The sequence below is a fragment of the Sorex araneus genome, chromosome 1 (genome assembly GCF_027595985.1).
Source record: "Sorex araneus isolate mSorAra2 chromosome 1, mSorAra2.pri, whole genome shotgun sequence".
NCBI lineage: Eukaryota > Metazoa > Chordata > Mammalia > Eulipotyphla > Soricidae > Sorex > Sorex araneus.
In genome coordinates, this window is record NC_073302.1 from 423266 (window position 1) to 434967 (window position 11702).

At 68.4% G+C, this 11702-nt stretch overlaps 2 protein-coding genes across 2 annotated transcripts; one reads left to right on the forward strand and one right to left on the reverse strand.

Annotated features, from left to right (window-relative positions):
• Nucleotides 1-2544: 2544 nt before the first annotated feature.
• On the forward strand, nt 2545-4443 carry NRARP (NOTCH regulated ankyrin repeat protein). Its single transcript, XM_055137699.1, has one exon. The coding sequence runs from the start codon at nt 2652-2654 to the stop codon at nt 2994-2996; it is 345 nt and encodes a 114-aa protein (XP_054993674.1). The 5' UTR covers nt 2545-2651; the 3' UTR covers nt 2997-4443.
• Nucleotides 4444-9330: 4887 nt separating this feature from the next.
• TOR4A (torsin family 4 member A) lies at nt 9331-11057 on the reverse strand. Its single transcript, XM_004613358.2, has 2 exons — nt 10967-11057; nt 9331-10582 (listed from the first exon to the last, which is right to left on the reverse strand). The coding sequence occupies exon 2, from the start codon at nt 10543-10545 to the stop codon at nt 9388-9390; it is 1158 nt and encodes a 385-aa protein (XP_004613415.2). The 5' UTR covers nt 10546-10582; nt 10967-11057; the 3' UTR covers nt 9331-9387.
• Nucleotides 11058-11702: the final 645 nt, after the last annotated feature.

Sequence of the window (11702 nt, forward strand, 5' to 3'; positions counted from 1 at the left end):
TCCCCAGGAGAGCTGGGCTCAAGCAGGGGCACCTGTAGGCCCCAGTGTCCGGTCCCTGGCCACCAGCCTGCTCTGTCCCTGGGTGGAGCCGCCAGGCCCCCGGGGCTGCGGCCTGCTGCAGTGCCTGGGGGCCCCTCCTCATCCTCCCTTCCTTCCTCTTCTGGCAGCGCTGAGAGAACGGGCACCACTTGCTCACTGGCCAGTGCGGAGGGGGGGAGTCTAACGGGTTGCCCAGGGCTGGGCACATACCCGCCCCCAGCCCCGCTGTGTGTGGCTCGGAGTCCACTCGGGCATGCTATGGAGTCCATCCCCCTGCAGCGTGGAGAGGCCAGCAGCTGGGCCTGTGGCCGGGGCAGCCCACAGGACCCCACTCACATTAACCCCAGCTTCTGGAGCTGCCCCTGGCCCGGGAACTCCTCCGAGTCCTGAGTCATCGAGGTCGGCCCTGGCCCCCTGCTCCGAGGCCCACCTCCCCAGCCGGGTCAGACACTCGGCCACTGCGGCAGAGCTGGCCCTGGTGCCCAGCCCTGCCCAGCCGGGATTGTCTGCAGCAGTTCCTGCCCGGGGCCTCCTTCCTCCTGTCCGCCGCTGGCCGGCCTTGCTGGCCAGGGGCTGAGTGTTTGTTATTTGATCTCTATCCTCTGGGCCCTTCTACCAGGTGTCTGGGCCGCTGGGAAGAAACGCTCTCCTCTTTCCCACGCTCCCCGACACATTTTAATGAATTAGCTGCAGGCCCCGCCCCCTGCCCGCCCGTCCCCCGCCCCCGCCTTGTGCCTTTAAGGTGGCCGCAGGACTGGCCAGCTAGAGCTGGCCGAGCCCTTCCAGGCCGCCCTCCCGGCCCAGCCCCAAATGCTCCCGAGCCGCCTGCCCGATGCCTGCCGAGTCCCAGGCAAACCCAGAGGGCACCCTCTGCGCCTGGACCTTGGGTGGCAGGCCCGGGCAGCAGCATTGGGCAGGTGGGAGGAAATCGGGTCCGGCCACTGGTGGGGGTGGGGGTGGGGCTGCCGCTGCCCCCCCCCCCCCCCCCGGGCCTCAGGCCAGGGCTCTGAAAGAACCAGCGGCCTCCTGGCCTGTGCCCCCAGGGCACGCCCCGCCCCAGCCCCCAGCACATTTGCGCCAAATGCCGGCCTTTTGGGTATATCCTGAGTAGACGGAGAGCCGCAGGGAACCGGTGTGCTGCGCCCCTCCCCCCGCGGCCCGCGATGGACGAGGTGTGCGTCACTGACCCCCGGCCAGTCCCTGGTCAGCCCCCCAGGTCCCAAGGCTCCAGCCCGCACTGCTCTCCCGTCCAGGCTGTGGTGGCCGCCCTTTGTCTCCTGGCCTGTGCTGCCAGGACAGCAGGGCCTGCGCCCACCTGGCCGGGCCTGCGTGCGCCCACCCCAGCGCTCACAGCACTCTCTTGGCCGCCGTGTCCCCCGTGGGGGCGGCCTCGGTCACCCACCGGCAGGAAGCCACGCCGGGGTTGGCCCGCGTGGGTGCAGCGCGGGAGTTCCCCGGGGCGCCGTGGCGGGCGGGGGCTCGGGAGCCAGGCCAGCACTGTGGTCCCCACAGGGAGCGCAGAGCGAGGCTCGGGGTGCGCGGCCTGGCGGGGTCTGGCCACCTGGCCATGTGCGGGTCTCCTCGGGTTCAGGCGCCCCTCCCCCCAGCAGGGCGCTGGCCGGGAGCTGCGGCTCGGGGTGGGCTCCCCCGCGGCCCGGGGCCGCCTCCTCGGGGATTCCCGCCCGCCCGGGCTGCGGCTGGATTCAAGTCCCTGCGTGCCGCGCCGCAAGGGGCCCGGGCGCCGCAGCCGCCTGCGTTTCCAGCGGCCGCAGCGAGCTGTAAACTGTAAAAACCTAATGAGGAGGTTGGGCGGCCCTGCTGGTGGCAATAAAGGGTTCGGGCTGGAGACGAGTCCTTTCAAAGATCCCCTGCAGGGCGGCTCTCGGCGCCTCACCTGGCTGCTCACCTGGCCAGGCCCGACAAGCCCTGCGCTGGCTGCCGCGCGGGAAGGCGCCGGGCCAGACACCCGCTCCCCCCGTCGGCGCGCGGCTCGGGGGCCGGGCCGGGGGCGCGCCCGGGAGCCGGGCCGGGCAGAGCCCCCGCGGCGGGCGCGCGGAGCGGGGCCCGGGGTCCCCTCCGGAGTCACGCCGGGAGCCGGGGAAGGCCCGCGTGGCCGGGCGGCGGGAGCGGCGGCCGGCCGCGGGGGCGGGGGCGCGGGCGGTCAGCGGCCAGCGCCCGGGCGGAGGCGCGCGCACGCCGGCCCGCCCCCACGCGGGCGCGGCCCAATGGCCGGGCGGCCGGCGCGCGCGTCACGGGCGCCCCATTGTCATGCAAATATAAAGGGGCTAAAAGGCGGCCCGGCGCGGCGGGCCGGCGAGTGCCGCGGCGCGGGGGGAGACGCGTGGGAGCCGCAGCCGAGGGAGCAGCACCGGGACGCGCGCGCACGCCGCCCCGGCCGGGCCCCCGCGAGGCAGCGCCCGCGCCCGTCGCCCGCCCGCCGGGGCGCGGCTGGATGAGGCGGGGGCCCCGCGGCGGCGGCCCCCGGCCCCGAGCGCCCGCAGCGCCGACGGGCGGCGTGCGGGGCCCCGGGGCGCCGCGCCCCCCATGCGCCGAGGCGGCCGCGGACACCGCGCGGGGCCCGCTCTGAGCCCCGGCCCGCGCCCGGCGCCAGCATGAGCCAGGCGGAGCTGTCCACCTGCTCCGCGCCGCAGACGCAGCGCATCTTCCAGGAGGCCGTGCGCAGGGGCAACACGCAGGAGCTGCAGTCGCTGCTGCAGAACATGACCAGCTGCGAGTTCAACGTGAACTCGTTCGGGCCCGAGGGCCAGACGGCGCTGCACCAGTCGGTCATCGACGGCAACCTGGAGCTCGTGAAGCTGCTGGTCAAGTTCGGCGCGGACATCCGCCTGGCCAACCGCGACGGCTGGAGCGCGCTGCACATCGCGGCCTTCGGCGGCCACCAGGACATCGTGCTCTATCTCATCACCAAGGCCAAGTACGCGGGCAGCGGCCGGTGATGCCGCCGGGACCGGGACCGGGCCGGCGTCGGCCCGCGCGCGTCGACCCTGCCGGCCGCGGCACCTACCTCGGGGCGCGCCCGCGGCCGTGAAACCCGAGTCTGGCCCCCGGCGCGCGCGGAGTCCCGAGACACCGGATCCCGCTCTGCACGCGGCGCCCCCCGCGCAGGACCCGGAGTTCCAAACTATTTATCGTGTGTGTATCCCTGTGGGTGAAGTCTGTGCGCCTGGTTTTGTCTGGAGAATATTGTGCGTGATCAATGTGGTTATGAGGGGAAGATGCTTGGGTTCTTGTTTTTGTTGTGGTTTTTTTTTTTTTTAGTCTTAAAACTAAAAACTTGAGTCTGTCGTTTCTTGGTTGCACTGAAAATACCGCCCAGCTGGATGGTTTCGGAGCTGCCCCCGCCCCGCCTCGCTCTCCCTCGTCCCCGCCGTCCCGGGAACGCGCCCCCGCCCCCCGCTGACCTGCTGGTTTTGCAGCTCCCCGGAGCACGGTGCTCGCGCGTGGCGGTGACGAGGGGCTGGGGGGGGTCGGGGCTCAGGCCTTTCTAGCGAATTCTAGTCTAGTTAACAGTCGGTTGCACACTTTTTTTTAAAAAAAAAAGTTAAAGGATTTGCCACGATTAAATGTCATAACATTTATGACAATATAAAATATTAACATATTTTTAAAGCCAAGTTTTAGGTGTACTTTTTGAATCTTGGTTATAACCCCCATTTTAAAGGGCGTCGTATCCAGCGTTGCGAAGGCAACATGTACCCATATTTATATTTTTATAAAATGCCTATAAGACTGTGAATCTCTCGTGCTGATGCCTAGGGACCGAGGACCGTGCCCTGCCCCGCGGCAGCCCCAGGACCGGTGGGAGCGAAGGCGCCGCGGGCGGCGGGGCGGGGCGGGTGGGGCGGGGCTTCGCGTCTCTTTCGTCCGGAAAGCCTCTTCCTGGTCGGAGGGTCCAATTTTCTATGCAACCCCACACCCCTTGTTGTTTTGATCCCGAGAAATAAAAGGGAGGCTGAATTATTCAAATTTAAATGAGGCTCCCCCTGGGTTGAAGGACTGCTGGCCCTTCGCGCAAAAATGGGGCTCATTTGAGGACACAGGTGGCCGCGGCGCATTGTGCCCGGCGGGTCAGACCCGGCAGCCCCGGGGCTTCGAAACCTGGGGTGAGAATATATTGATAATGTCACTGAAACAAGCAGACATTAAAGTGGAGGCACAGATTACTCCAAAGGGAGTTTCCCTGTCTATTTTTTCTAGATGCAAAATACCTTTTTTAATTATGTTAATTAATGTTAAGACTCTCCAGGCAGGCACAGAGCCCCGTCTGGGCCCTCTTCTTCACTGCAAACTGGACCAAGCCTGCAGCGCGTTCCTGATGTACGATAGAGACCTGTAGCCCAGCGTGGAAAGTTTATAAATAAATTTGTCATTGATCTTTTTATATGAGAACGTTTGTTGCTTCTCTGCCAGGTCTTGGCACTTGAGGAGTGTGTGTGGTGGGAGGTGTCAGGCTGCCGCTGGCCTGTTCGGGGGCTCCACTCCCCGCACGGCTCAGGCCTCCATCTGGAAAATTCCGCTCCAAGCTCTGCCTGCCCCCGGCCACCCCTGGTCAGGAGTCCCTGCTGCTGTGGACAGGCGCCACGTGAACTCCCGCCTGAGCCCCGAGGCCACACACAGCCTCTCAGGAAGGGCCAGGCCAGCCAGGGAGCAAGGGAGAGGGCACCTGGGAGACCCCGGCTCACTTTCACGGCCACTTTCCACTTTCCGAAGCCTCCAGCCCCCTCTGCTCAGGCGACGTGGCCCGTTCCTGCCCTTCGGCCCCCCAGCTGGTGGGACGGCCGGCCCTGTCCCGGTGGGAGGTGCAGGCCAGCTGTCCTCCGGCGTGAGTGGGCTGAGGTGTCCTGGAGGCAGAGGCTTCCTGCCTGGCTTCATTCCACAGGCGGCACCACAGCAGTGGCCTGTGGCAGCGGGTCCTGGGCATCACCGCCCTGTCCCTCCTGCTCTCCCACAGGGCCCTGGACAGTTGGAAGACGGGCACGCAGAACACCGCTGTCCCCAGCGCTGGGCCCCTCCCGGCCTGCCGTGGGTGCCGCACCTCCCCTCCCTGTTGTCAGGCAGTGCTCAGAGGTGGTTGCGGTGATGCTCGGGCCCTGGGTGGTGCTGGGGACGGGACTTGGGCGGCCGTCTGCAGCCCAGCTGTACTCAGCTCTGGCAAGCTCCTTCCTGCAGCCACAGAAAAGCGCAGCTCACCTCCACCTGGCCTCCAGACCCTGGAGCCAGGCGCATCCGCGACCGCTGGGCGGAGGGGCTGGGAGGAAGGAGCAAGGCACGACCCCCGCCTCTGAGCGGGGCCCGGCCAGGAAGCGCGCGCTGAGGCCTGGACCTGCAGGAGAGCGGCCCAGGTGAGGGCAGGTGCAGCCGGGGGAGGCAGAGGCCCGGTCCCGGCGGGCGCGCGGCCTGCAGAGCCGCGGCCGGCGGCCGTCCCTCGTCCGTCTGTCGGTCTTTCTTCTCCCGCCCCATTCATCGGACCGCTCGGCGAGCAGCTGCTATGCTAATGAGGCGGGGACCCAGCTGGGTGGGGGCGGCGCACAAAGGAGGGTCTTTGCAGTCGGGCCGGGCCGGGCTGCGGGGCCGCCGCCGCACCCACCACGGGCGTGCGGGGCGAGGGGCAGAGACCAGCTGTCGTCTCGGGGCTGGGGTCACGGCCTGGCCCCGGCGCTGCCCGGGGCGCCCCCGCCGGTGCCCAGGACCCCTGGCCGGGACGAGTCGGGGCGTGAGGCCGCGGGACGTGCTGCCGCCCAGCGGCCGAGGCCGGCACTGCGCCGGAACGCCGGCGGGAGGCGGCCCCCCACCCTGCGCTGGCGCCCCCGGAGCTAGCCGCACTCCTGCCCGGAGGCCGAGGCCAACACCGCCCACGTGTGGGCAGCGCGTGGCCCTGGGGGATGGGCCCGCAGTGCAGGTCTGAGGACCCCTGGCCCGGACCCTCTCGCCTCCCTGCCGAGGGCTTCAGACCTGGGGCCTTCCCCACACCGCGCCCTGCAGGCCGGTGCTCAGGTCACGGGCAGGAAGGTCAAGGGTCCCTCTGTCAGCCCCTGTCTGTGCTGCGCCCACCGCCCTCTGCTGGACCTCCTGAGTCAGCTGCTGGAGGAGTCCCGGGCACACACCTGCTACCTGAGGGGGTGCTGAGACCCTCCCCACGGGCATGGGCAGGAACCTGGGACAGGGCCAAGCCCCCCATGAACTTTGCAAAGGGGCCTGGTAGAAATCCCAGACAGACGTCCTTCTCTGTCCCAGGCTGGGCGCTGTGCTTCTTTGGGGCACAAACGTGGGTGTCTCTGCCAGAGCAAGGGAGACAGGATTTGGGTCAGGTCACGCCCACCGTGTGCGCTGGCCTGCTGTCCAGCGCTTCCCAGAGGGCCCGGCGCAGCAGTGCAGGGGGTTAGGTGCTTGCTTTGCGTGCCACCAAATTGGGTTCAGTCCCGGCACCCCACTTGGTTCCCCAAGCTCCACCGGGAGTGACCCCGAGCACAGAGCCAGGAGTAAGCCCTGAGCACAGCTGGGTGTAGCCCCGAAACCCAACCCAAACAAACAGCACAGAACTTCACAGAGAAAGGAGGGGCGGGGGGCTATCCTTCCAAACAGTCCAGCACCCAGCTCCTGCCCCCCTCCACAGGAGCAGGTGCAGCTCCAGGTGACGGGCCCTTGGCGCTCAGGGCTCCGTGCCCAGCTTCCCAGCAAAGGGCTCCCCTGGGCCATATGCCCGGGGGCATGACACTCTTGTGGGTGCTCATGCTGGCCCCACCAGCCCCCAGAAGCGAGCAGCCTCTCAGTGGGGCCGGGATCGAGCACCAGTGAGGCAGAGGTGGGCCAGCCCCTGCCCCAGGCCTGACCCACTGCCAGCAGCTCTAGTGGATGTGAGCTGTTGCTCTGGAACATTCTATGGGAGGACCTGCCGGACTGTGCTTTTCTCGTGCCTCATGCATCCATGGCGCTGCGAACGGGCACTGCACAGCCTCACCCTCTCTTCTGCCCATTCTCACCTGTCACTCTGCTGTACCTGGCAGAGAACGTCCAGGCTTGTCCAGGAAAGTCCGCACTCTCAGTGACAGTCATGCTGACCACCCAGCAGCCTCCTTTCTGACTGGCCCGGTGCTGCCAGGGTCCCCTGAACCCCAAAACCCTCTGCACTCACAAAAGAAAAGAGATAGGAGAGTTTAGCTACCACTGCAACTGGGCCTGAGGAGGGGGGAGGGAGAGGGCAGGCAGGGCGCTGCCCTGTGAGTGGTGACTGGGTTTGATCCCAAACCAGAAGTAGTTCCCTGAGCCACGCCAGGATTAACCCCTGAACACAGGCCAGGAGTCACTGTGAGCACTGAGGGCTCTGACCCCAAACCAACAAAAACAGAGAAAATGAGAGGGTGGGGGAGGGAGGGAAAGTGAAAGGCCACGCAAGCCAGCTCCTTAGGGAGCTGTGGACACCCTGCCCACGGGCGAGTCCCTGCTGGGGGCTCACGCAGGAAGCAGAGGCCAGGTGACACCTCAACAGGGGAGCTGGGGCCAGGGCAGGGCAAATGCTAGAGTGCAGAGTGGCTCCAGGCCCCAGGCCCCCCAGCTGTGGCCTAGGCACCAAGATAAAGAAAGAGGTAAATGAATGCTAACAGTAGGGTTTTCGGGCAGGAGAGACTGCCCAGGAGGCGAGCGTGACCTCTGCGTGTGGCCGGCCTGTCCATCCCCAGGCCTGAATAAGGTCTCCAGGCACGGCCAGGCCTTTCTTTTTATTTATTTTTCCTTTTGGGTCACTCAGGGGTTACTCCTGGCGGTGCTTGGGATGCCAGGGATCGAACCCGGGTCGGCCACATGCAATGCAAACGCCCTCTCTGCTGAGCTATCGCTCCGGCCCCACGGGCAGGCCTCTCTCACAGAGCCAGGAGGTGCCCAGAACAAACACACTAAATAGTTTCCTCGTGACCCCGCACTTTCCAGCCTGGGGATGTCCTGAGGGGAGTTAAAACAGACACACGGAGTACGTGGAGTTGATGAGCCGATGGACAACGGGTGCTGGAGGCCTCGGGGTCAGGGGAAGGCCGAGCCCTGTGAAGCCGGGACCCGAGCTCAGGCAGCACCGCCAGGGGGCGCCCCGGGCACCCGGCTTGTGGCCCGCAAGCAGACCGGCTCCTGGGCGAAACCGGCAAGCCATTCCTGCCCACGACTGTCCCGTGTACAGGGCCACCACCGGTTCATTTTGTTTCCCCTTTGTCATTTCTGGTTTTGTTTTTTACAAATTCATAACTTCTTTTTTGTGTGTGTCAGTGTGTGGGATGGTGCCACCCCCAGGAATGCTCAGGGCCTACTCCCGGCATGCCCAGGACAGTACTGAGTGTTGGGGTTGTGAGCTCAGCCGGCCACGTGCAAGGCAGATGCCCCCCTGCTGGACTATGGTTCCTGCGCTGGGGGGCTGACTCTTGGCGGGGCGTGGGGGACCCTTCGGGCTGCTGGGGTTCGACCCAGTGCTGTACACTCTCCAGCCTCAAGACCCCAGGTTGGGCCGCGGAGACTGGGACATGCCACAAGCCCAGCATACAGCTCTGCTGCCCGGGCGCCACAACCAGGGATCTGGGTGGCATGTGTGACACCCCCCAACACACAGACACCCTCAGTCACAACAACGGCAAAGGGAGGGGAGAAACCAGTTTCCTGCGATGCAGCAGCACCAGGAGCATTCGCACAAACAGTGCTGTGCTGGGGAACAGGCAGAGGGGCCCGGGACTGGGTCTGGGCCCCCGCGACCGCTGGGAGTGACCCCTGAGCACGGGAGCAGGAGCTCTGCTGAGCACTGAGCACTGCTTAGCTGGTCCAAAACGCCAAAAATGAAAAATGAGTCAATATCAACCACCCAAACCAGTGAGTGAGAAAATCCCAGGAAGAGGTTACAGGCCCACCGGGGTGTGCTGCGGGACAGAGCAGGGCCCAGGAGGCACAGTGGGGGCATCCCTACCCCATGGGTGGCAGCCAGCCCTGGGAGACTGCGGAGAAAAGGCCCGCCCCCGCTAAACGTGGCGTCTGAGGGGGAGTGGCGGGGGTCAAGGGGTCGGGGGAGGGCCCAGAGTGGCCGGGACACGGGGTCTCTGTCCTGTCCCTATGTCATGCCTCTGGGGACGCCGCGAGTGGCGGGAGGAGGTGGCACGCGCCACTGCAGGCCCCTGGGGCTCCTCAGAGACCCCCCGCCGCGTGGGGCGGCTGCCCACCGCGGGCTGTACAGCCAGGACAGTACGAGGCCTGCTGCCGGCGACCAGAAGACAGGTACGCGCCAGCCGTGGCACACAGGTTTATTGCGAGGCTCAGGCCCTGGGGCAAACCCACACCGCGCCGTGGCCCCCGGGCGCGCCGCTACAGGAGGTTCACCTTGGCCACCACCTGCTTGCAGCCCGTGACGGCGAACTCCCGGCCGGCCACGCGGTAGTAGCTGAGCTGCGCGGCCAGGAGCTCGGCGCGGGCCTGCTCGGGGAAGAAGCCCTCCCCGGCCATCTCCTCGCGGAAGCAGCTGACCACGCTGCGCCTGTCCAGCAGCAGGAAGGGCACGACGGCGGCGGCCTGCCAGAGCGGGTGCGCGCGCGCCAGCAGCGCCCGCAGCCCGGCGCGCAGCTCCTCGTCGGGCCGCGGCGCGGGGCGCGCGCGGGTCGCGTTCCGCAGCACGAAGCGCGTGACCTGGGCGCCGCCCGCGCTGCTGAGCAGCACGTAGATGGCGTTGTGGAAGGGGTGCGGGCGCTGCGGCTGCAGCAGGCCGTGCAGCTCGTCCAGCAGCGCCGCCGGCAGCAGCTCAGCCTGGTCCAGCACCACCAGCGGCGTCTTCTCCGCGGCCTCGGCGCGTGCCACCACGGCGGCCACGCGGCGGCCCAGCTCCTCGCGGCAGCGTTGCGCGGCGCGCGGCTCGGGGCAGTGGTGCCGCGCGTGGTACTGCAGCACCAGCGCCCCGTCGTCCAGCACGGCGCGGAAGTGGCGGGCCAGCAGGCGGCCCACGTGGCTCTTGCCCACGCCCGCGGGCCCGTGCAGCGCCAGCAGCAGCGGGCGGCTGTGCACGTGCGTGGCCAGGTAGTCCCGCAGCAGCTCCACGATGCGCGCCACGGCCGCCGGCTGGCCGAACACCGCGCGCCGCAGCGCCTTCTCCAGCCCGTCCAGGTCGTAGCGCTGGGCGTTGTCGTCCAGGTTCTCGATGGCGTTCAGCACCTGGAAGCCCACGATGGCCACGAGCAGCAGGAGGCAGCGTTGCGCGCGGCTGCGGCTCTCGGCGCGCGGCCGGCACCTGCGCGCGCCCTCGGGGTAGAGCACCAAGCGGCTGCGCCGGCGCCTCCGGCGGGGCGCCCCGGCGGCCGGGGCCGCGGGGCCGTCGAAGGTGAAGAACTGCGGCGCCGGGGCGGGCCCCGCGGCCGGCGGCACGAGGCGCCGCTGGCGCAGGACGCACGCGCGGCGGCGCAGCCGGACCACGGCGCGCACCGGGGCCATCACGCGGGCGCCCGCGGGCTCCCGGCGGGGCGGGCCGGGGTCCATGGCGCGGGGGCGGCGCTCGGCATGCAGCTCGCGCTCCCTGCAAAAGGCGGACGGCGGTGGGCGCGGGCCCGGGCGGCCTCCAGCCGGGAGCAGCTGCGTATGGCCGGCAGGAAGCCGCTCCCGATGCAAATCTCCCGGGGCCTGGAGGAAGTGGTGGGGGGCGGGGGGGGCAGCTTCTCGGGGCGGCTGGCCCGACCCGCCGAGGGGGAAGGAGGGCCCCGGAGCCCGGGCCGTGGTGCGCCGGGCCCCGGGAAGCGGCGCCTCCCGGCCGCACCAGCCGCGGCCTCCCCGCGCCCCGCCTGGGCCCCCAGCCCGGTGACGCCGGGGGCGGGGTGGAGAGACGGACCGGGACGGGGAGCCAATGGGAGCGCAGACGGAGGTGGGGGAGCCGCCCCGCCGCTGCCCACCCCCGCACCCGTACCTGCCAGCCCCAGCCTCGAGAGCCGCGGCTGCCGAGGAGGTTGGGGTCCCGCGGGACGGCACCTGCGTGGCCCCAGGGGAGGTCCGGTCGGCCGAGGAAGCCGCTGGCTTCCGTTTCTATGCAAAGGAAGTGAGTCAGGGGTGCGGCTGGGCGGGTCTTGGCAGCTGGACGCCCTTCAAGGCCTCCTGGCCTGCCCCTTCACTGCCCCCTGGCCCTCTGTCTCACAGGGCTGGGCTTCTCCGGAGGGGCATGGATGCAGCAAAGGATGACCCCAGCCATCCGGGCCACGCCGGGGTGAGGGACCTGGCCATGGCCCCCCGACTCGACTCGAGCACCTAACCTGCATCCACACAGCCCGTGCCGGACACCATGCAGGAATGCCTCCCGTCAGTGCTGGGCTCCATTCCTTGGGGACGCGAGGTCAGACCCAGGACTGCCCGCCTAGGTACGATGGCCAAAGCCCGCATCTCCTGCGTCCTGGGCCTCAGCTGAGCCCCGTCCTGCACCCTCTCCCCAGCAGCTCTGCTCCTCTACCTGGGACCCAGGCTTCTGCCCTCAGTCTCCAGGCCCCTCGCTGGACTCTCCTGTCCCCACGTGGCAGAAGGGGCAGCACTTCGTATGGTGGAGCCTTGGGCTCAGAGTGGCCAGCACGGCCAAGGGGGGCACAGCAAGGAGGACCCAGCTGTGGTCCCAGGAGGGAGTCCAGAACGCAGAGCTGGGAGCAGGCCCTGGGCAG